The 25,271-nt window shown below is 42.0% G+C and overlaps 2 protein-coding genes and 1 non-coding gene across 3 annotated transcripts in view; 2 read left to right on the top strand and 1 right to left on the bottom strand.

Annotated features, from left to right (window-relative positions):
• The window catches only part of GTF2E2 (general transcription factor IIE subunit 2), a 232,584-nt gene that overhangs the window by 20,460 nt on the left and 186,853 nt on the right, over positions 1–25,271 (top strand). The gene's annotated exons all lie outside the window — the stretch shown is intronic.
• Positions 432–4,516, bottom strand: SMIM18 (small integral membrane protein 18). Its single transcript, XM_053703282.1, has 2 exons — positions 4,379–4,516; positions 432–1,161 (listed from the first exon to the last, which is right to left on the bottom strand). The coding sequence occupies exon 2, from the start codon at positions 1,132–1,134 to the stop codon at positions 844–846; it is 291 nt and encodes a 96-aa protein (XP_053559257.1). The 5' UTR covers positions 1,135–1,161; positions 4,379–4,516; the 3' UTR covers positions 432–843.
• On the top strand, positions 20,970–21,136 carry LOC128650562 (U1 spliceosomal RNA). The gene has a single exon (XR_008400856.1). It is a non-coding gene; the product is annotated as a U1 spliceosomal RNA (small nuclear RNA).

The following is a 25,271-nucleotide window of genomic DNA, read 5'->3' as shown; positions in this document are numbered from 1 at the left end:
TTCTTTTGACAGACTTGCAGTTTAGCCAATCAGTGCCTGCTCCCAGATAACTTCACGTGCACGAGCACAGTTATCTATATGAAATACATGAACTAACACCCTCTAGTGGTGAAAAACTGTTATAATGCATTCTGAAAAGAGGTGGCCTTCAAGGTCTAAGAAATTAGCATATGAACCTCCTAGGTTAAGCTTTCAACTAAGAATACCAAGAGAACAAAGCAAAATTGGTGATAAAAGTAAATTGGAAAATTGTTTAAAATTACATACCCTATCTGAATCATGAAAGTTTATTTTGGCCTAGACTGTCCCTTTAATCCCCTTTACATATTTGTTTGTGCTTTATGAACCATAAATAATGCTGCTCCTGAATACATAGGTAGTTCTCACCATTACCGAAAGTAATAGGACAGAGAAACTTAATATCAAATGAATAAAACCTAAAAAGAATGCATTTTTAATTACACTTTATATTACATGATTTTATGGTGACATTGATCTGTAGCAATTACCTAGGTTTTATTAAATTTAAGTTTATTACAGTTTACAATCAGAAAGAAAAATAGTTTTCTTTTTAAATTATCACACTTCTAAATGGGAAATCTCTTCCCTAATACTGATATAACTAGCAAAAAATTAAATTTAAATTAAAAAAATAAAGGTCATAGGATCATTGACAGACCAGGTGGGATTATTATTTTTTGTTTTTCTGCAACAGACCACATGATCAGATAAATGTAGCGTTGAATGCCCAGAAAACTATATAAATGGAGAAGTGTGTCCTAAGCTCACAGATTTGTCACCTTAAAAGAGCTGAAGGCCATGTCTTATCTTTCCACAGCTGTACTAAACCACTTCAGTTTTGCGCTTTTTCATACTGCTCATTAGAGCCCTGACAGGGTTTGGCTCGTTCTCTAAGTCCTTGACTGTCTTTTGCTTGGCGCAGCAGCAGCAGTCCAGCATCTCGTAGAGGAATGCCAGGAGTACTAGTGATAGCACAGTCAGGATAAACAGCACCAGGATCACAAAGCAGGCGGTGTTCCAGCCATCGTGGAATGGGTAGATTCTCTGCACTTGAAAACCAACTTGCTGCAGGATCAGATTTGTCTCGTTCTTCAAGGGTCCCACTGAAGACATCCTGGCAGTGTTCTCCCCTCAGTATAACTAGAATGAGGTGAAAATAAGTTTGTCAGTGATGATGATTTAACACAACAATTTTTTATTTTTTATTTTTTTTTATTTCTACCAAAAATTATGAAGGGAAAGTAAACTCTTTGAGATTGTAATAGAAAATGTTTATGCTTAGTAGAACAGTCCCCCCTCTTAATGTAATTTAGCTGTGAAAACTGTGGCTTTTCTACTTCTCAGAGCTAAAAATGCACCCTGCTGACTTTCCAAGGCTAACCCTGCTGCATATGTATGTATAGCGAGTAACAGCAAAGTTATGTGCTTTTATTCCAACCTAATAACCATGGCAAGACTTATTGGCTGCATACTGGATTTACTCCTCCAAATGGGTGGGCTGTTTGACTATTAAAAAACAATTGTAGCAAACAAGATGTTGGTCTTAAAAATGTTTAGATGTGGCTGATATGCTATTCTATAGCAAGAAAACAAAAGGTGTTTGCTGTCTCTTTTAAAGCCAGATCTCTGATTTTGTGCACATTTGCTAATGATTCTTTCTAACACATTTACTTGTTAATAATGACTTTAGTGTAACTAATCGCTATATTTATGGATACTTTTGGTGTACAGACTGTCCACCATGTTTCCCAACATTATCTATGAGAGAAATTGGAGCTGACGTTGAAAGCATTGGCCAAGGATACAGTTTTTATTAAGGGATCAGTAGCCTTTATTGGATAGGGAATTTTTAATCCTGTTTACATTTGACTTCTATGTCCTTTTTTTTAAATTTCATAATTCAGACACTGCATACAATTTAAAAAACTATCCACCTTACCTTGTTTTCAAATAGTATCCTTTGTTAAAACTTATCTCCTATCAATGAGAGCATACTGAGGTAGAATCAGGAGCATGAATGTTTCTTGAGCAAAACTGTTGTACATATGGTTCTCAAGACCTGTGAACACTTCTGAGCCTACCTTATGTATATTTCTCACAGCTAAACCCCCCTCCCAGTTGTTTTACGTCTAGCTTTCAGTATTTCACACGTTATGCCAGTAACACAAATTACAAATGTGTAACCCCTTTTGTGCTATAAACACATTGCTTTGATTTTTCACATCTTTGGCTGAAAATAAGACACAGATAAGTAGTGTTACTTTAATCCTTTTAGATTTCACTTATATTCACAAATAAGTGGTATGATCAATTTTTCTACTAGCATTGCACAAATAGCTTGGATTATATTTCTTTGCCTGCCAGTAACATACAGAGGAGTGATTTTTAACCCACTAATTAATGGTTTGCTAGTACCACAACAATTTTGCCATATGTGCTAGCAGCACTTGCAGAACTATGATTTTTAATCTAGTAAGCTGCCAATAACACTTAGAGAACATTTATTTAACCCCTTTATGCAAGTAGTAGTGTGTTTTTTTGTTTTTTGTTTTTTTTTAGGTAGTCCTGGTACTTGTGTGCTTTTCAGTGTAGTCTTTTATGTGTGCATGTGCCACTTGAAAACTCTTGCTGTTACAAAACGTGGCAGCAGCCAGAATGAATCCACTCTCAGCATTGTTTGTTAGTCAGTCCTGCTTATTGTCATGTTTATCTGCGGATAACTTTGAAAGACCACCACTATATTAATAAATAGTCCCCCCCCTTCCCACCCTTATAGGGTTTGCCAGCCACCTGAATATATAAGGCCATAGGCAGCTGCCTAATGGAGTATTGCTAGGGTTGCCCCTGTATTTATTTATTTTTCTAATATGCTATTTTAAATGGACAGTCTACACCAGAATTGTTATTATTAAAACAAACGTAGATAATCCCTTTATTACCCATTCCCCAGTTTTGAATAACCAACACAGTTATAATAATAATATGTTTTACATCTGATTACCTGTTTCTAAGCCTCTGCAGACTGCCCCCTTATCTAAGTGCTTTTGACAGACAGACATGCAGTTTAGCCAATCAGCAAAGACTCCTAAGTAACTCCACCAGAGTGAGCACAATGTTATCTATATGACACACATGAACTAGTACTGTCTAACTGTGAAAAACGTTCAAAATGCTCTGAGCTAAGAGTCGGTTTTCAATGGTTTAGAAATCCGTTTGAGCCTACCTAGGTTTAGCTTTTCAAAAATACCACCAAGGGAACAAAGCAAATTTGATGATAAAAGATGCTGCAGAATCTGTTGGCGCTCTACAAATAACCAATAATAATAATAATAATAATAATAATATCTGAATCATGAAAGTTTAATTTGACTAGACTGTCCCTTTAATTAGGTACAGATATTGCCAATGGGTACAAATATATAGAATTTTCAAGATCACATTTTGTTTTTTTAATAAACATAAGCACTTAACATTCAAATAAATAATGGGTTTAAGATATCTGCGCTCATCCACCTTATTCATCAGTGATGCAGTTGTGATATTTTGTCATTAAAGACAGAATGCCCTTGATAAAGTGACATTTTGAGTTAGATGTGTTTTATGTAAAAAGCACGGCATACCGTACACATTTTAATTGTATTTGCCGAGTATTCTCTCAGGATCCTTATCTGGCATTTTCCTCTTCCATGAGACAGCATTATTTCCAATCTGTCTCTTGAGAATACAATCACTGAATTGTTTTGTTTTTACTGGTTCTTTGCCACAGGAGTTTTGCATTAATCTCCTATATTGATCCTACCATCACTATTGCAAAGTAATATTTGTGACTCTCTAGTGATACACATGATCCTTATGCACCTAACAAAATGCTTAAAATGAGTCCTCTATATAATCTTTATTTAGACACAAACAAGATTAATAATGTTACGGTATGCAATATTGTGCATGCACATTTAACTGTACCCCAAACAAGAGGAATAGGCCCCTGTGATCTAGCAAATAAACAGCAGCAAGATGTTATCAAATTAAAACTGTACAACTGATATGGAAATTATGGTTTGAGGAATGGGTTAAATGATTATATACAAACGTAGGAACCCTGTTCTGTTGTATATGAACCTACAAATGCTTGGCAGGCAGTTACAGAGCACAAGTGCTTTAAAAACACGACATAACTGGGTGTGAGCTGTACTAATAGAAAAGGGAACCATCATTCCCCTGCTTTTTTTTTGACCAGCATATTAATCTCTTGAACTCCTGCAGCTTGCTGTAAACTACAGTAGCCTGCACCTAACCTATCCCTGCGGTCTTTAGATGAAAACAAAATAGAAAACAAAAATGCAGTTGGTTATCCTACCTTTTGTGTATGAAGAGCTGCCGGGGTCTGTTTTGCAGCTCAACCTCGATTGCTCAGCACAGATCAGACAGAGCTCTGCTCCCATTGGCTGGAGCAGAATGCAGCCAGTAGACTGTTCAGTGCTTCATTAGCATCCCAGCCTTCCACCCAAAGGACTGATCAATCTACAGGGGGAGAACATTTGTTTTATTTTTTTTTTTGTCGTAGCCAAATTTTAAATTCCCTATGGAACACTGAGAATGTTTTCTGATAATTGGTTAACATAAATCAAGTTCTGTCATATGCACTGTTTTTGCTTGTTTAAAATAGAAATGACCAAAACCACAACCACGCTTCTTAAATGGCGTACAATATTGTGTAGAAAATAAATGTGTGTGATAATTTAATTCTGTCTGCTTTGCTTCTGTAGTTTTCTGAGAGGTTTTAAAAATGTTAATTATCCTTGTGTGTGTGGGTGTGTAATATAAATAAATAAATGAAATAATAAATATTTATTGTTGTTAAGCTACCCAAAGCACACATTAATTGCATATTTAACATAAATTTGTTTAGTGCTAATGGGTGCAGCAAACATTGAAAAAAAGTTAGGTAATTTTAGCTTAATGTTAGCTTGGTGGTGTGCCCAGTTAGGGCTAGATTATGAGTGGCACGCCAACTGTAGCACGCAAGTGATATGGGATATTTCTTGGCTTTTTGTGAACGCGTATTACGAGTTGAAAGTAACCGCATTTGCTTGAACGCAATCAAATATACTGTAATGTGTCGGATTTAGATTAACTTCAGAGCTCGCGTAAAGGATAGGAGAGAGAAAAGTGGCATAAAACACAGCAAAAATGCATGTAAAAGTAGAGTTATACTCATAAATACTGTTTGATAAAAATTATTTATAAAAAATAAAAAGATATAAGGGTTTAAAGATAGAGGGTATAAGGTGTTTGGGGAAAATGGTTGCAAAGGAATATATATATATATATATATATGTATGTGTGTGTCTAAATATGTATTTAAATATTTGTGTGTTTACTGTATATATTTCACATTTTCCAATGTTCTTCACTTTCAGGATAATGTACTTTCTTTCTTAAGACACGGTGAGTTCACAGATTATTAATTACTGTTGGGAATATCACTCCTGGCCAGCAGGAGGAGGCAAAGAGCACCACAGCAAAGCTTTTAAAGTGAAGGTAAACTTTGATGAATGAGAGCCCGTTTTCTCTTGTTAAGTGTATCCAGTCCACGGATCATCCATTACTTGTGGGATATTCTCCTTCCCAACAGGAAGTTGCAAGAGGATCACCCACAGCAGAGCTGCTATATAGCTCCTCCCCTCACTGCCATATCCAGTCATTCTCTTGCAACTCTCAACAAAGATGGACGTAGTAAGAGGAGAGTGGTGTATTATAGTTAGTTTTTTAACTTCAATCAAAAGTTTGTTATTTTTAAATGGTACCGGAGTGTACTGTTTCATCTCAGGCAGCATTAGAAGAAGAATCTGCCTGTGATTTCTATGATCTTAGCAGAAGTAACTAAGATCCTTTGCTGTTCTCACATATTCTGAGGAGTGAGGTAACTTCAGAGGGGGAATAGCGTGCAGGTTTACCTGTAATAAGGTATGTGCAGTTAACATATTTCTAGGGATGGAATTTGCTAGAAAAATGCTGCTGATACCGGATTAATGTAAGTTATGCCTTAAATGCAGTGATAGTGACTGGTATCAAGCTTATTAACAGAGATACATACTCTTATAAAAGTGTAATATAAAACATTTGCTATCATGTTAATCGTTTTTATATATGTTTGGTGACAAAACTTATTGGGGCCTAGTTTTTTTTTCCACATGGCTGGCTTGATTTTTGCCTAGTAACAGGCTTTCCACTGTTGCAATATGAGTGGGAAGGGCCTATTTCTCCAACATAGGTGTGTCCGGTCCACGGCGTCATCCTTACTTGTGGGATATTCTCTTCCCCAACAGGAAATGGCAAAGAGCCCAGCAAAGCTGGTCACATGATCCCTCCTAGGCTCCGCCTACCCCAGTCATTCTCTTTGCCGTTGTACAGGCAACATCTCCACGGAGATGGCTTAGATGGAAGAAGTGACCAAAATCATTCAATGGGCGGAGACTCGCTCCTGCCACCTGTCTGCAATCCACATCCCAGGAGTGGAAACTTGGGAAGCGGATTTTCTGATTCGTCAGACATTGCATCCGGGGGTGTGGGAACTCCATCCGGAAATCTTTGCCCAAATCACTCAACTGTGGGGCATTCCAGACATGGATCTGATGGCCTCTCGTCAGAACTTCAAGGTTCCTTGCTACGGGTCCAGATCCAGGGATCCCAAGGCGACTCTAGTAGATGCACTAGTAGCACCTTGGACCTTCAACCTAGCTTATGTATTCCCGCCGTTTCCTCTCATCCCCAGGCTGGTAGCCAGGATCAATCAGGAGAGGGCGTAGGTGATCTTGATAGCTCCTGCGTAACCACGCAGGACTTGGTAGGCAGATCTGGTGAATATGTCATCGGCTTCACCATGGAAGCTACCTTTGAGACGAGACCTTCTTGTTCAAGGTCCGTTCGAACATCCGAATCTGGTCCTACTCCAGCTGACTGCTTGGAGATTGAACGCTTGATCTTATCAAAGCGAGGGTTCTCAGATTCTGTTATTGATACTCTTGTTCAGGCCAGAAAGCCTGTAACTAGAAAAATTTACCACAAAATATGGAAAAAATATATCTGTTGGTGTGAATCTAAAGGATTCCCTTGGGACAAGGTAAAGATTCCTAGGATTCTATCCTTTCTTCAAGAAGGATTGGAGAAAGGATTATCTGCAAGTTCCTTGAAGGGACAGATTTCTGCCTTGTCTGTGTTACTTCACAAAGAGCTGGCAGCTGTGCCAGATGTTCAAGCCTTTGTTCAGGCTCTGGTTAGAATCAAGCCTGTTTACAAACCTTTGACTCCTCCTTGGAGTCTCAACTTAGTTCTTTCAGTTCTTCAGGGGGTTCCGTTTGAACCCTTACATTCCGTTGATATTAAGTTATTATCTTGGAAAGTTTTGTTTTTGGCTGCAATTTCTTCCGCTAGAAGAGTTTCAGAATTATCTGCTCTGCAGTGTTCTCCTCCTTATCTGGTGTTCCATGCAGATAAGGTGGTTTTACGTACTAAACCTGGTTTTCTTCCAAAAGTTGTTTCTAACAAAAACATTAACCAGGAGATAGTCGTGCCTTCTTTGGGTCCGAAACCAGTTTCGAAGAAGGAACGTTTGTTGCACAATTTGGATGTTGTTCGCGCTCTAAAATTCTATTTAGATGCTACAAAGGATTTTAGACAAACATCTTCCTTGTTTGTTGTTTATTCTGGTAACAGGAGAGGTCAAAAAGCAACTTCTACCTCTCTCTCTTTTTGGATTAAAAGCATCATCAGATTGGCTTACGAGACTGCCGGACGGCAGCCTCCTGAAAGAATCACAGCTCATTCCACTAGGGCTGTGGCTTCCACATGGGCCTTCAAGAACGAGGCTTCTGTTGATCAGATATGTAGGGCAGCGACTTGGTCTTCACTGCACACTTTTACCAAATTTTACAAGTTTGATACTTTTGCTTCTTCTGAGGCTATTTTTTGGGAGAAAGGTTTTGCAAGCCGTGGTGCCTTCCATTTAGGTGACCTGATTTGCTCCCTCCCTTCATCCGTGTCCTAAAGCTTTGGTATTGGTTCCCACAAGTAAGGATGACGCCGTGGACCGGACACACCTATGTTGGAGAAAACAGAATTTATGTTTACCTGATAAATTACTTTCTCCAACGGTGTGTCCGGTCCACGGCCCGCCCTGGTTTTTTAATCAGGTCTGATGATTTATTTTCTTTAACTACAGTCACCACGGTATCATATGGTTTCTCCTATGCAAATATTCCTCCTTAACGTCGGTCGAATGACTGGGGTAGGCGGAGCCTAGGAGGGATCATGTGACCAGCTTTGCTGGGCTCTTTGCCATTTCCTGTTGGGGAAGAGAATATCCCACAAGTAAGGATGACGCCGTGGACCGGACACACCGTTGGAGAAAGTAATTTATCAGGTAAACATAAATTCTGTTTTTAGTGCTTTTCTGTGCAGCTAAAAATACTGACAGACATTCAGCTTCCCTCTGCATGATACAGGCAATCTCTGAAGGGCTCAAAAGGCTTCAAAGTTGTGTTTGAGGAGGGTAACAATCACAGTAGACTGTGGCAGTTGTTGTGAATGTGTTTAAAAAACGTTTTTGTCATTTATTATTCTGTTTTTGTTATTAAGGGGTTAATCATCCATTTGCAAGTGGGTGCAATGCTCTGCTGACTTGTTACATACACTGTAAAAATTTTGTTAGTGTAACTGCCTTTTTTCACTGTTATTTCAAATTTTGTCAAAATTTGTTTCTCTTAAAGGCACAGTAACGTTTTTTTTTATATTGCTTGTTAACTAGCTTTAAAGTGTTTTCCAAGCTTGCTAGTCTCATTGCTAGTCTGTACAAACATGTCTGAAACAGAGGATACTTGTTCATTATGTTTAAAAGCCATGGTGGAGCCCCATAGGAGAATGTGTACTAAATGTATTGATTTCACCTTAAACAGTAAAGATCAGTCTATCTTTAAAAGAATTGTCACCAGAGGGGTCTGTCGAGGGGTAAGTTATGCCGACTAACTCTAACTTCGCCTCCCGCTCAAGGGACGCACGCTAATATGGCGCCAAGTACATCAGGGACGCCCATAGCGATTACTTTGCAGGACATGGCTGCAATCATGAATAATACCCTGTCAGAGGTATTATCCAGATTGCCTGAATTGAGGGGCAAGCGCGATAGCTCTGGGGTTAGACGAGATACAGAGCGTGTAGATGCTGTAAGATCCATGTCTGATACTGCGTCACAATATGCAGAACCTGAGGACGGAGAGCTTCAGTCTGTGGGTGACGTCTCTGAATCGGGGAGACCTGATTCAGAGATTTCTAATTTTAAATTTAAGCTTGAGAACCTCCGTGTATTGCTTGGGGAGGTATTAGCTGCTCTGAATGACTGTGACACAATTGCAGTGCCAGAGAAATTGTGTAGGCTGGGTAAATACTATGCAGTGCCGGTGAGTACTGATGTTTCTCTTGTTAAGTGTATCCAGTCCACGGATCATCCATTACTTATGGGATATTAACTCCTCCCCAACAGGAAGTGCAAGAGGATTCACCCAGCAGAGCTGCTATATAGCTCCTCCCCTAACTGCCATTACCAGTCATTCTCTTGCACCCAACGAATAGATAGGATGTGTGAGAGGACTGTGGTGATTATACTTAGTTTCATACCTTCAATCAAAAGTTTGTTATTTTATAATAGCACCGGAGTGTGTTATTCCTTCTCTGGTAGAATTTGAAGAAGAATCTACCTGAGTTTTTCTATGATTTTAGCCGGAGTAGTTAAGATCATATTGCTGTTTCTCGGCCATCTGAGGAGAGGTAAACTTCAGATCAGGGGACAGTGGGCAGATTAATCTGCAAAGAGGTATGTAGCAGCTTATTATTTTCTGACAATGGAATTGATGAGAAAATTCTGCCATACCGATATAATGTAAACTCAGCCTTAAATGCAGTAGCAGCAACTGGTATCAGGCTGTCATGTATGTATATTTTACACTTCAGTATTCTGGGGAATGGCACTTCACTGGAATTATACTGTATGCATAAAACTTAGCCTAATTTGCAGGGACTAGCAACAGGCTTTTTAATAACACTCAATTTATTAATGTTAAACGTTTTTTGCTGGCATGTAAAATCGTTTAATTTTCTGAGGTACTGGGTGAAAAAATGTTTTGGGCACTATTTTTTTCCACTTGGCAGTCGTTTTATTTAATTTATGACAGTTTACTGATCTCTCTCACTGTTATGTGTGAGGGGGAGGGGCCTTTTTTGGTGCTTTTGCTACGCATCAAAAAATTCAGTCAGAAGTTTATTGTCTTCCCTGCATGATCCGGTTCATCTCTACAGAACTCAGGGGTCTTCAAAACTTGTTTTGAGGGAGGTAATCACTCACAGCAGAGCTGTGAGATTGTAGTTGACTGTGATAAAAAAAAACGTTTATTTCTGTATTTTTTTTTTTTCTGCTATCAGGGTTAGTTATCCTTTGCTAATGGGAGCAATCCTTTGCTAAAATTGTGTTTTTTACAAAGATTTGATGCTATAACTTTTCAGTTTATTAATTTTCAACTGTCATAACTTTTTCTGTGCTTCTTATAGGCACAGTACGTTTTCATATTATAGTAAATTACTTGAAAAGTATTTCCAAGTTGCTAGTTTATTTGCTAGTGTGTTAAACATGTCTGATTCAGAGGAAGATATCTGTGCTATATGTGCTAAAGCCAAAGTGGAGCCCAATAGAAATTTATGTACTAACTGTATTGATGCTACTTTAAATAAAAGTCAATCTGTACAAATTGAACATATTTCACCAAACAACGAGGGGAGAGTTATGCCGACTAACTCGCCTCACGTGTCAGTACCTGCATCTCCCGCTCGGGAGGTGCGTGATATTGTAGCGCCGAGTACATCTGGGCGGCCATTACAAATCACATTACAGGATATGGCTACTGTTATGACTGAAGTTTTGGCTAAATTACCAGAACTAAGAGGTAAGCGTGATCACTCTGGGGTGAGAACAGAGTGCGCTGATAATATTAGGGCCATGTCAGACACTGCGTCACAATTTGCAGAACATGAGGACGGAGAGCTTCATTCTGCGGGTGACGGTTCTGATCCAAACAAACTGGATTCAGATATTTCAAATTTTAAATTTAAGCTGGAAAACCTCCGTGTATTACTAGGGGAGGTGTTAGCGGCTCTGAATGATTGTAACACAGTTGCAATACCAGCGAAAATGTGTAGGTTGGATAAATATTTTGCGGTACCGGCGAGTACTGACGTTTTTCCTATACCTAAGAGACTTACTGAAATTGTTACTAAGGAGTGGGATAGACCCAGTGTGCCGTTCTCACCCCCTCCGATATTTAGAAAGATGTTTCCAATAGACGCCACCATACGGGACTTATGGCAAACGGTCCCTAAGGTGGAGGGAGCAGTTTCTACTTTAGCTAAGCGTACCACTATCCCGGTGGAGGATAGCTGTGCCTTTTCAGATCCAATGGATAAAAAGTTAGAGGGTTACCTTAAGAAAATGTTTGTTCAACAAGGTTTTATATTGCAACCTCTTGCATGCATTGCGCCTGTCACGGCTGCAGCAGCATTTTGGTTTGAGTCTCTGGAAGAGACACTTGAATCAGCTCCATTAGATGAGATTACACACAAGCTTAAAGCCCTTAAGTTAGCTAACTCATTTATTTCAGATGCCGTAGTACATTTAACTAAACTTACGGCTAAGAATTCCGGATTCGCCATTCAGGCACGCAGAGCACTGTGGCTAAAATCCTGGTCAGCTGACGTTACTTCTAAATCTAAATTGCTTAATATACCTTTCAAAGGGCAGACCTTATTCGGGCCCGGGTTGAAAGAAATTATCGCTGACATTACAGGAGGTAAAGGCCATGCCCTGCCTCAAGACAGAACCAAACCTAAGGCTAGACAGTCTAATTTTCGTTCCTTTCGTAATTTCAAAGCAGGAGCAGCATCAACTTCCTCTGCACCAAAACAGGAAGGAGCTGTTGCTCGCTACAGACAAGGCTGGAGACCTAACCAGTCCTGGAACAAGGGTAAGCAGGCCAGGAAACCTGCTGCTGCCCCTAAGACAGCATGAATCGAGGGCCCCCGATCCGGGAACGGATCTAGTGGGGGGCAGACTTTCTCTCTTCGCCCAGGCTTGGGCAAGAGATGTCCAGGATCCCTGGGCGTTAGAGATCATATCTCAGGGATACCTTCTAGACTTCAAATTCTCTCCCCCAAGAGGGAGATTTCATCTGTCAAGGTTGTCAACAAACCAAATAAAGAAAGAGGCGTTTCTACGCTGCGTACAAGATCTTTTATTAATGGGAGTGATCCATCCGGTTCCGCGGTCGGAACAAGGACAAGGGTTTTACTCAAATCTGTTTGTGGTTCCCAAAAAAGAGGGAACTTTCAGGTCAATCTTGGATTTAAAGATCCTAAACAAATTCCTAAGAGTTCCATCGTTCAAAATGGAAACTATTCGGACAATTTTACCCATGATCCAAAAGGGTCAGTACATGACCACAGTGGATTTAAAGGATGCTTACCTTCACATACCGATTCACAAAGATCATTACCGGTATCTAAGGTTTGCCTTTCTAGACAGGCATTACCAGTTTGTAGCTCTTCCATTCGGATTGGCTACGGCTCTGAGAATCTTCACAAAGGTTCTGGGTGCTCTTCTGGCGGTACTAAGACCGCGAGGAATTGCGGTAGCTCCGTACCTAGACGACATTCTGATACAAGCTTCAAGCTTTCAAACTGCCAAGTCTCATACAGAGTTAGTACTGGCATTTCTAAGGTCGCATGGATGGAAGGTGAACGAAAAGAAGAGTTCTCTCTTTCCACTCACAAGAGTTCCCTTCTTGGGGACTCTTATAGATTCTGTAGAAATGAAGATTTACCTGACAGAAGACAGGTTAACAAAGCTTCAAAATGCATGCCGTGTCCTTCATTCCATTCAACACCCGTCAGTAGCTCAATGCATGGAGGTGATCGGCTTAATGGTAGCAGCAATGGACATAGTACCCTTTGCACGTCTACATCTCAGACCGCTGCAATTGTGCATGCTAAGTCAGTGGAATGGGGATTACTCAGACTTGTCCCCTACTCTGAATCTGGATCAAGAGACCAGAAATTCTCTTCTATGGTGGCTTTCTCGGCCACATCTGTCCAGGGGGATGCCATTCAGCAGGCCGGACTGGACAATTGTAACAACAGATGCCAGCCTACTAGGTTGGGGCGCTGTCTGGAATTCTCTGAAGGCTCAGGGACAATGGAATCAGGAGGAGAGTCTCCTACCAATAAACATTCTGGAATTGAGAGCAGTTCTCAATGCCCTTTTGGCTTGGCCCCAGTTAACAACTCGGGGGTTCATCAGGTTTCAGTCGGACAACATCACGACTGTAGCTTACATCAACCATCAGGGAGGGACAAGAAGCTCCCTAGCAATGATGGAAGTATCAAAGATAATTCGCTGGGCAGAGTCTCACTCTTGCCACCTGTCAGCAATCCACATCCCGGGAGTGGAGAACTGGGAGGCGGATTTCTTAAGTCGTCAGACTTTTCATCCGGGGGAGTGGGAACTTCATCCGGAGGTCTTTGCCCAAATACTTCGACGTTGGGGCAAACCAGAGATAGATCTCATGGCGTCTCGACAGAACGCCAAGCTTCCTCGTTACGGGTCCAGATCCAGGGATCCGGGAGCGGTTCTGATAGATGCTTTGACAGCACCTTGGACCTTCGGGATGGCTTATGTGTTTCCACCCTTCCCGATGCTTCCTCGATTGATTGCCAGAATCAAACAGGAGAGAGCATCAGTGATTCTAATAGCGCCTGCATGGCCACGCAGGACTTGGTATGCAGATCTAGTGGACATGTCATCCTGTCCACCTTGGTCGCTACCTCTGAAACAGGACCTTCTGATCCAGGGTCCCTTCAAACATCAAAATCTAATTTCTCTGAAGCTGACTGCTTGGAAATTGAACGCTTGATTTTATCAAAACGTGGTTTTTCTGAGTCAGTTATTGATACCTTAATACAGGCTAGGAAGCCTGTTACCAGAAAGATTTACCATAAGATATGGCGCAAATACTTATATTGGTGCGAATCCAAGAGTTACTCATGGAGTAAGGTTAGGATTCCGAGGATATTGTCTTTTCTACAAGAAGGTTTAGAAAAGGGTTTATCCACTAGTTCCTTAAAGGGACAGATTTCAGCTCTGTCCATTCTTTTACACAAACGTCTGTCAGAAGTTCCGGACGTTCAAGCTTTTTGTCAGGCTTTAGCTAGGATCAAGCCTGTGTTTAAAACTGTTGCTCCACCATGGAGTTTGAACTTAGTTCTTAATGTTTTACAGGGGGTTCCGTTTGAACCCCTTCATTCCATTGATATCAAGTTGTTATCTTGGAAAGTTCTGTTTTTAATGGCGATTTCCTCGGCTCGAAGAGTCTCTGAGTTATCTGCCTTACATTGTGATTCTCCTTATCTGATTTTTCATTCAGACAAGGTAGTTCTGCGTACTAAACCTGGGTTCCTACCTAAGGTGGTCACTAACAGGAATATCAATCAAGAGATTGTGGTTACATCTTTGTGTCCTAATCCTTCTTCGAAAAAGGAACGTCTGCTACACAATCTAGATGTAGTCCGTGCCCTGAAATTTTATCTACAGGCAACTAAGGATTTTCGACAAACGTCTTCCCTGTTTGTCGTTTATTCTGGTCAGAGGAGAGGTCAAAAAGCTTCGGCTACCTCTCTCTCCTTTTGGCTTCGTAGCATAATACGGTTAGCCTATGAGACTGCTGGACAGCAGCCTCCTGAAAGAATTACAGCACATTCTACTAGAGCTGTGGCTTCCACTTGGGCCTTTAAGAATGAGGCTTCTGTTGAACAGATTTGCAAGGCTGCAACTTGGTCTTCTCTTCATACTTTTTCCAAATTTTACAAATTTGACACTTTTGCTTCTTCGGAGGCTGTTTTTGGGAGAAAGGTTCTTCAGGCAGTGGTTCCTTCCGTATAAAGAGCCTGCCTGTCCCTCCCGTCATCCGTGTACTTTAGCTTTGGTATTGGTATCCCATAAGTAATGGATGATCCGTGGACTGGATACACTTAACAAGAGAAAACATAATTTATGCTTACCTGATAAATTTATTTCTCTTGTAGTGTATCCAGTCCACGGCCCGCCCTGTCACTTTAAGGCAGGTAATTTTTCCATTAAACTACAGTCACCACTGTACCCTATGGTTTTCCTTTCTCTGCATGTTTTCGGTCGAATGACTGGTAATGGCAGTTAGGGGAGGAGCTATATAGCAGCTCTGCTGGGTGAATCCTCTTGCACTTCCTGTTGGGGAGGAGTTAATATCCCATAAGTAATGGATGATCCGTGGACTGGATACACTACAAGAGAAATAAATTTATCAGGTAAGCATAAATTATGTTTTTTCCAATACCTAAAAGGCTTACAGAAATTATTAGTAAGGAGTGGGATAGGCCCGGTGTGCCCTTTTCCCCACCTCCTATGTTTAGAAAAATGTTTCCAATAGATGCCACTAAACGGGACTTATGGCAGACTGTCCCTAAGGTGGAGGGAGCAGTTTCTACTTTATTATTTACCACTATCCCGGTTGAGGACAGTTGTGCTTTTTCAGATCCAATGGATAAAAAATTAGAGGGTTACCTTAAGAAAATGTTTATTCAACAAGGTTTTATTTTACAGCCCCTTGCATGCATTGCGTCTGTTACTGCTGCGGCGGCATTCTGGTTTGAGGCCCTGGAAGAGGCCATCCATACAGCTCCATTGACTGAAATTGTTGACAAGCTTAGAACTCTTAAGCTAGCTAACTCATTTGTTTCTGATGCCATTGTTCATTTGACTAAACTAACGGCTAAGAATTCCGGATTCGCCATCCAGGCGCGTAGGGCGCTATGGCTCAAATCCTGGTCAGCTGATGTGACTTCAAAGTCTAAATTACTCAACATTCCTTTCAAGGGGCAGACCTTATTTGGGCCTGGTTTGAAAGAAATTATTGCTGACATTACTGGAGGTAAGGGTCATACCCTTCCTCAGAACAAGGCCAAATCAAAGGCCAAACAGTCTAATTTTCGTGCCTTTCGAAATTTCAAGGCAGGTGCAGCATCAACTTCCTCTGCTTCAAAACAAGAGGGAAATTTTGCTCAATCCAAGCAGGCCTGGAAACCTAACCAGTCCTGGAACAAGGGCAAGCAGGCCAGAAAGCCTGCTGCTGCCTCTAAGACAGCATGAAGGAGCGGCCCCCTATCCGACAACGGATCTAGTAGGGGGCAGACTCTCTCTCTTTGCCCAGGCGTTGGCAAGAGATGTTCAGGATCCCTTGGGCGTTGGAGATCATATCTCAGGGATATCTTCTGGACTTCAAAGCTTCTCCTCCACAAGGGAGATTTCACCTTTCAAGATTATCTGCAAACCAGATAAAGAAAGAGGCATTCCTAAGCTGCGTACAAGATCTCCTTGTAATGGGAGTGATCCATCCTGTTCCGCGGACGGAACAAGGACAGGGGTTTTATTCAAATGTGTTTGTGGTTCCCAAAAAAAGGGAACCTTCAGACCAATTTTGGATTTAAAGATCCTAAACAAAAAACCATTTTACCCATGATCCAAGAGGGTCAGTACATGACCACAGTGGACTTAAAGGATGCCTACCTTCACATTCCGATTCACAAGAATCATACAGGCATTACCAATTTGTAGCTCTTCCATTCGGGTTGGCTACAGCCCCAAGAATTTTTACAAAGGTTCTGGGCTCACTTCTGGCGGTCCTAAGACCGCGAGGCATAGCGGTGGCTCCTTACCTGGACGATATCCTGATACAGGCGTCAAGCTTTCAAATTGCCAAATCTCATACAGAGATAGTTCTGGCATTCCTGAGGTCGCATGGGTGGAAAGTGAACGAAGAAAAGAGTTCTCTATCTCCTCTCACGAGGGTTTCCTTCCTAGGGACTCTAATAGATTCTGTAGAAATGAAAATTTACCTGACGGAGTCCAGGTTATCAAAACTTCTAAATGCTTGCCGTGTTCTTCACTCCATTCCGCGCCCCACGGTGGCTCAGTGCATGGAAGTAATCGGCTTAATGGTAGCGGCGATGGACATAGTGCCATTCGCGCGCCTGCATCTCAGACCGCTGCAATTATGCATGCTCAGTCAGTGGAATGGGGATTACATAGATTTGTCCCCTCTACTAAATCTGGATCAGGAAACCTAACTCTGGTGGTTATCTCGGGCCCATCTGTCCAAGGGTATGACCTTTCGCAGACCAGATTGGACAATTGTAACAGATGCCAGCCTTCTAGTCTGGAACTCCCTGAAGGCTCAGGGTTCATGGACTCAGGAGGAGAAACTCCTCCCAATAAATATTCTGGAGTTAAGAGCAATATTCAATGCTCTTCTGGCTTGGCCTCAGCTAGCAACACTGAGGTTCATCAGATTTCAGTCGGACAACATCACAACTGTGGCTTACATCAACCATCAAGGGGGAACCAGGAGTTCCCTAGCGATGTCAGAAGTCTCCAAGATAATTCGCTGGGCAGAGACTCACTCTTGCCACCTGTCAGCGATCCATATCCCTGGTGTAGAGAACTGGGAGGCGTATTTCTAAGTCGTCAGACTTTTCATCCAGGGGAATGGGAACTCCATCCGGAGGTGTTTGCTCAATTGGTTCTCTGTTGGGGCAAACCAGAATTGGATCTCATGGCGTCTCGCCAGAACGCCAAGCTTCCTTGTTACGGATCCAGGTCCAGGGACCCAGAAGCGGCACTGATAGATGCTCTAGCAGCGCCTTGGTTCTTCAACCTGGCTTATGTGTTTCCACCGTTTCCTCTGCTTCCTCGTCTGATTGCCAAAATCAAACAGGAAAGAGCATCGGTGATATTGATAGCGCCTGCGTGGCCACGCAGGACCTGGTATGCAGACCTAGTGGACATGTCATCCTTTCCACCATGGACTCTTCCTCTGAGACAAGACCTTCTAATACAAGGTCCTTTCAATCATCCGAATCTACTTTCTCTGAGACTGACTGCATGGAGATTGAACGCTTGATCCTATCAAGGCGTGGCTTCTCCGAGTCAGTAATTGATACCTTAATACAGGCACGAAAGCCTGTCACCAGGAAAATTTACCACAAGATATGGCGTAAATATCTTCATTGGTGTGAATCCAAGAATTACTCATGGAGTAGGGTTAGGATTCCTAGGATATTGTCCTTCCTCCAAGAGGGTTTGGACAAAGGATTATCAGCTAGTTCTTTAAAGGGACAGATTTCTGCTCTGTCTATTCTTTTACACAAGCGTCTGGCAGAATTTCCAGACGTTCAGGCATTTTGTCAGGCTTTAGTTAGAATTAAGCCTGTGTTTAAACCTGTTGCTCCTCCGTGGAGCTTACACTTGGTTCTTAAAGTTCTTCAAGGGGTTCCATTTGAACCCCTTCATTCTATTGATATCAAACTTCTTTCATGGAAAGTTCTTTTTCTGATGGCTATTTCCTCGGCTCGAAGAGTCTCGGAGTTATCTGCCTTACATTGTGATTCTCCTTATCTGATCTTTCATTCAGATAAAGTTGTTCTGCGTACAAAACCTGGGTTTTTACCTAAGGTGGTTTCTAACAAGAATATTAATCAAGAGGTTGTTGTTCCATCATTATGTCCTAATCCTTCTTCAAGAAGGAACGTCTTTTGCATAATCTAGACGTAGTCCGTGCCTTGAAGTTTTACTTATAGGCTACTAAAGATTTTCGCCAAATATCTAACCTGTTTGTTGTTTCTCTGGACAGAGGAGAGGTCACAAGGCCTCGGCAACCTCTTTCTTTTTGGCTTCGGAGTATAATCCGTTTAGCCTATGAAACTGCTGGACAGCAGCCTCCTGAAAGGATTACAGCTCATTCTACTAGAGCTGTGGCTTCCACCTGGGCCTTTAAAAATGAGGCCTCTGTTGAACAGATTTGCAAGGCTTCAACTTGGTCTTCCCTTCATACTTTTTCCAAATTTTACAAATTTGATACTTTTGCTTCTTCGGAGGCTGTTTTTGGGAGAAAGGTTCTACAGGCAGTGGTTCTTTCCGTTTAAGTTCCTGCCTTGTCCCTCCCATCATCCGTGTACTTTAGCTTTGGTATTGGTATCCCACAAGTAATGGATGATCCGTGGACTGGATACACCTTACAAGAGAAAACATAATTTATGCTTACCTGATAAATTTATTTCTCTTGTAGTGTATCCAGTCCACGGCCCGCCCTGTCCTTTTCAGGCAGGTCTAAATTTTAATTAAACTACAGTCACCACTATGGTTTCTCCTTTCTCGGCTTGTTTCGGTCGAATGACTGGATATGGCAATGAGGGGAGGAGCTATATAGCAGCTCTGCTGTGGGTGATCCTCTTGCAACTTCCTGTTGGGAAGGAGAATATCCCACAAGTAATGGATGATCTGTGGACTGGATACACTACAAGAGAAATAAATTTATCAGGTAAGCATAAATTATGTTTTTTACAAAACGGGCTTTCATTCATCAAAGTTTACCTTCACTTTAAGTATCACTTCCCTTCCCACAACCCCCAGTCATTCTCTTTACCTCTAGTGCAAGGAGGAGGTGAAGTAAATAGGTGTCTGATAGGTCAATTCATGGTGACCATAGACCTAGAGGACGGGTATTTTTCAGTTCCCGACTTTTACTTTTCTGTCAAACACTTCAGTTTTGTGAGGTTCCCTCACATGCAGAGATCTTGTTGTCTTTCTTCATTTCCTCGGATGGAAGTGAATCTGAAAATGAGTTCCCTTCTTCCAGCTACAAGGGTATTTTCTTAGGGGATTATATATTTTGGCCTTTCAGTGGCTTAATGTATGGAGTAAGTGGTCTGATGGTTGTTTCATTGTGCCGTTTTTTTGCTAACATTTTTCTTGCTAGCATATAGGTTCTGAGTGGTAATGTGCGCTGGGCAGCAATTGCTCATGGATTGAATCCTTTGGTGTCTGTAGATATTCAGTCCCATACTCCTCAAAGACTACTCTTAAAGGGACAGTCAACACTTCCGTTAACACTATTTGGTATTGAAGAATAAAAACCGAAGATCCGCCTGCACTATACCCCTTCTGCCTTGCCGCCTTGCTCCTGTACTAATCACTGTCGCTAACTTCTCTAATACCGGGTAAATATGGCAGCCAAACTCCCCCCACCGTTACGTAACTGCCTTCTTCAGTGATTAGTACAGAAGCAAGGCAGCAAGGCAGAAGGGGTATAGTGCAGGCGGATCTTTGGTTTTTATTTTTCAATATCAAATAATGTTAACTGAAGTATTGACTGTCCCTTTAAAGGGACAGTAATATTTTTCTTCTCTTGATGGGAATAAACTTTTATCATACTTTGGGGAAGACATTCTTCATGGTAATGTAAAGTTTCTTTAAAATTTATAAGACTACTTTCCTGTATGTCAATTCTTAAATGAGGCGGTTACTGGTGTTGTCTGTCTGAGATCCCTGTTCCTCTGCTTGCTCTCCTTCCACGGGTCATTGCTCGTATCAAATAGGAGTGAGCGTCGGTTTTTGGAATAGTTCCTTCTTAGTCTCACAGGATTTGGTATTCAGACCTAACGGAAATGTAATTCTTCCACCTTGGTGGTGGTTCTTGAGAAAGGACCTTTCTAGTTCAGGGTCCATTCCTTCGTCTAACTTTCGTTTTTCTTTGAATCTTTCTGCTTGGAGATTGAATGCTTAATTCTGTCTGAGCATTGTTTATCTGTATTGTTGTTTGTGACCATGATTTAGGCTTGCAGCCTGTTTCTGGTGTCTTTTCTCATAATATATGGTGTAAATTCCCTGATGAAGGTGAATCCCAGGATTACTCTTAGAAGTAGGGTCAGGATTCCTAGGGGTTTTGGCCTTTCTCCAGGACGGCCTGGAGAAGGGTTTGTCTATCATATTTACCTAGCAGAGGGGTTTTAGCCATAATCACTAAGGTGGCTCTCCAAGGACGAGGCTGTTTCATTGCACCCTGAGCCTGCTGACCTCTGTGATTTTCCCACATGCGGGAAACTCGACTGCACAATTTATGGTAGTGGGGTACTGTGTGCTCGTTTTCCCCTGAAAACTACACAAGCGTGTGCCAGATGTGCTATCTTTTTGTCAGGCCCTGGACAGAATCAGGCCTGTGTTTAAATCGGCGTTTCCACCTTGGAGTCTTAACTTTGTTCTTAAAGTTTTTTGCTACAGGCTCCTTTTGAGCCTATGCATTCCATAGATATTAAGTTTTTATCTTGGAAGGCTTTGTTTCTTAGTATGGCTATTTATTCTGCTTAGAGGGTTTCTGAACTCTCAGCATTGAAGTGTGATTCTCCTTATCTCATATTTCTTACAGATAAGGCAGTTCTCCGTACCTAGTTTGGTTTTCTTCCTATGGTTGTTTCGGACGGAACTATTAATCTGGAAATTGTTATCCCCTCTCTCTCTGTCCTAATCCTCCTCCTCATAAGGAACATTTTGTTGCACAACTTAGTTGTTGTGCGGGCTCTTAAAATTCTATCTGCAGGCTACGACCGATTTTAGTCAGTCTTCTGTATTGTTTGTTTGCTTTTATGGTATAAGTAAAGGCCAGAAAGCTAATGCCACTTCTCTTTCCCTCTAGTTGAGAAGTGTTATCATATGGCTTATGAGACTTCTGGACAGCAGCCTTCTGAGAGAATTACAGCTCATTCCGCTAGGGCGGTGTCTTCTTCTTGGGCCTTCAAGAATGAGGCCTCTGTAGGACAGATGTGTAAGGCTGCGACTTGGTCTTCATTGCACACTTTTTCTATAAATTTGATACTTTTGTGTCGGCTGAGGTTTCTTTTGGGAGAAAGGTTCTGCAAGCTGTGGTGCCTTCTGTTTAGGTTTCCTGTCTTGCCCTCCCTAATCATCTGTGTCCTCTAGCTTAGGTATTGATTCCCAACAGTAACTGATTACGTGGACTCGCCGTGTCTTAAGAAAGAAAACAAAATTTATGCTTACCTGATAAATTTTATTTCTTGATGCGGTGAGTCCATGGCCCTCCCTGTTTTCAGACAGGTTTTTTGTATAGACCTCAGGCTGAGGTGTAGTGGATTGCCTGGGGATTGTTGAACTCCGTTTCGATTTTAAAATAAGTCTTAAAGGGCAGTAATCACATTTTATTTCAATTTTTTTTTATTTTTTTTTTGCTTTTATTTGTTTTGTAATATGGACCAAGAAGCTTTGCTAAATATTGCATGTAAGCTTTGTTTTAACTCCCAGGTGGAACCACCTATACCTTTTTGTTCTTCATGCATTGAAAGAACTTTGCTTTACAAGGATAAACTTTTTGAGCCTGAGCCATCATGATCTAAGGCTGATGCTGTTCAGGTTTCTCCTGTATCAGATATGCCGCAGCTTTCTCCTCAAGAGTCCCAATCATTATCGTCTCCACATGCAGTGCCCTGCAGTTCCTCTCACGCTCCTATAGGAGTTTTTTGCAAGACATTGCTGCCCGGGTATCTTCTGCCGTATCTGAGGCCTTATCTGCCTTTCCAATGTTTCAGGAAAAGCGCAAGAGGACATTTTTAAAGATTCAGTTAGTAAGGTTTCTGATCCAGTTGTGGCTAACCAGGGTGCTCTTTCTCAGAAGTCTGAGGAGGAAGACACATCGGTTGCATCTGAGGGTTAAATCTCGGACAGTATAATTCCTTTTTCTGATACTCAAGTTGTATCCTTCAGGTTTAAGCTGGAACACCTCCGTATGTTACTTAAGGAGGTTTTGGCTACCTTGGACGACTCCGATACGACTGTCATAGTCAACCCTAAGAAATCTAGTAAGTTAAACCAATACTTTAATGTTCCTTCCGCGGTGGAAGTATTCCATGTACCAGACCGTGCTACAGAAATTATTGCACAGGAGTGGGAGAGGCCTGGAATTCCTTTTTCTCCATCTCCAATTTTCAAGAAAATGTTTCCCATAGCTTACTCCATTAAGGAGTCGTGGCAGACGGTTCCTAAGGTGGAAGGAGCGATCTCCATTTTGGCCAAGAGAACCACTATTCCCATAGAGGATAGCTGTTCTTTTAAGGATCCAATGGATAAGAAGTTGGAGGCCTTGCTAAAAAAGATGTATGTTCATCAGCGTCTCCAATGGCAAAATGCGGTGTGTATTGCCACTGTCACCAGTGCGGCAGCATACTGGTTTGATGCGTTGTCTGATATCATTCTGGCAGACGCCCCATTAGAGAAGATCCAGGACAGGATTGAGGCTCTTAAGTTAGCCAATTCCTTTATCACTGATGCTTCCTTACAAGTCATTAATTTGGGAGCAAAAATGTTTGGTTTTGCTGTACTTGCTCGCAGAGCCTTATGGTTGAAATCCTGGTCTGCGGATGTTTCATCTAAGTCCAAGCTGTTGGCGATCCCTTACAAGGGTAAGACCTTGTTTGGACCTGGCCTGGCTTAAATCATTTCAGATATCACAGGTGGAAAAGGATCTTTTCTGCCACAAGATAAGAGTAATAAACAGGACGGCAGAGTAGTTTTCGTTCCTTTTGTAATTTCAGAGATAAGCCTTCCCCTCCCTCTTCCAAGCAGGACCAGTTCAAGCCTTCTTGGAAACCCAATCAGTCTTGGAACAAGGAAGCAATCTAAGAAACCTGCAGCTGATTCCAAGTCAGCATGAAGGGTTTGCCCCCGATCCGGTATCGGATCCAGTAGGGGGCAGACTTACTCAATTCGATCAAGCTTGTATACGGGATGTCCCGGATCCCTGGGTGGTGGACATTGTATCCTGAGGTTACAAGTTAGAATTCAAGACCTTTCATCCCAGGGGCAGGTTCCTCCTCTCAAGATTATCTGTAGACCAGATAAAGAGTGGCATTCTTGAAATGTGTTCAGGATCTTTCCGCCCTGGGAGTGATAGTTCTAGTTCCAATTCAGGAACAGGGTCTGGGATTCTACTCCAATCTGTTCGTGGTTCCCAAAAAAGAGGGAACTTTCAGACCTATTCTAGACCTGAAATGTCTAAACAAGTTTCTCAGAGTACCATCCTTCAAGATGGAAACTATACGTTCCATTCTTCCCTTGGTCCAAGAGGGTCAGTTTATGATGACCATAGACCTAAAGGATGCATACCTTCATGTTCCCATTCACAGGGATCATCACAAATTTCTGATATTCGCCTTTTTGGACAATCACTTCCGTTTGGTTTTGCCACAGCTCCCAGAATTTTCTCAAAGGTTCTGGGGGCTCTATTGGCAGTGATCCGGTCTCAGGGCATTGCAGTGGCACCCTATCTGGACGACATTCTGGTTCAGGCGCCGTCTTTTCAACAAGCAAACTCTCATACGGAGATCTTTTTTCTTCGCTCTCACAGATGGAAGGTGAATCTGGGAAAACGTTCCCTGGTTCCAGCTACAACGGTAGTGTTCTTAAGGACCATAATAGATTCCCTATCGATGAAGATATTTCTGACAGAGGTCAGAAAATCAAAGATTTTCGATTCTTGCCTTGCCCTTCAGTCCTCTCCTCGACTGTCAGTGACTCAATGTATGGAGGTAATTGGTCTGATGGTAGCTTCCATAAACATCATCCCTTTCACTCGGTTCCATCTCAGAGCTCTGCAGTTATGCATGCTAAGATAACGGAACATGGACTATGCGGATCTGTCTCAACGAATAGATCTCGATCAGGCGACAAGAGACTCTCTTCCATGATGGTTGTCTCAGGAACACCTCTCCCAGGTAACTTGCTTCCGCAGACCTTCCTGGGTGATTGTGACCATGGATGCCAGCCTGCTGGGCTGGGGAGCAGTCTGGGATTCGTTGAAGGCTCGGGGTCTATGGACTTGGGAGGAGTTAGATCTCCCCATAAACGTCCTAGAGCTGAGAGCGATCTTCAATGCTCTGCTGGCCTGGCCTCAGTTGGCTTTAGCCCGGTTTATCAGGTTCCAGTCGGAAAACATAACATTGGTGGCTTACATCAATGAGCAACTCGGAGTTCCTTGGCCATGACAGAGGTGGCTCGAATTCAGTGGACGGAGACCCACAACTGCTGTCTATCTGTGATCCACATTCCAGGAGTGGACAATTGGGAAGCAGATTTTCTGAGCAGACAGACTTTTCATCCCGGGGAGTGGGAACTCCATCCGGAGGTGTTTTCCAGCTTGACCCTCAAATGGGGGCAGCCGGAACTGGATCTCATGGCATCTCGGCAGAATGCCAAGCTCCCCAGATACGGTTCGAGGTCAAGG

This window comes from Bombina bombina, chromosome 2 (genome assembly GCF_027579735.1).
Source record: "Bombina bombina isolate aBomBom1 chromosome 2, aBomBom1.pri, whole genome shotgun sequence".
Classification (NCBI taxonomy): Eukaryota; Metazoa; Chordata; class Amphibia; order Anura; family Bombinatoridae; genus Bombina; species Bombina bombina.
Note: the sequence above shows the minus strand (reverse complement) of the source record. Positions and strands in the feature narration are given on the sequence as shown.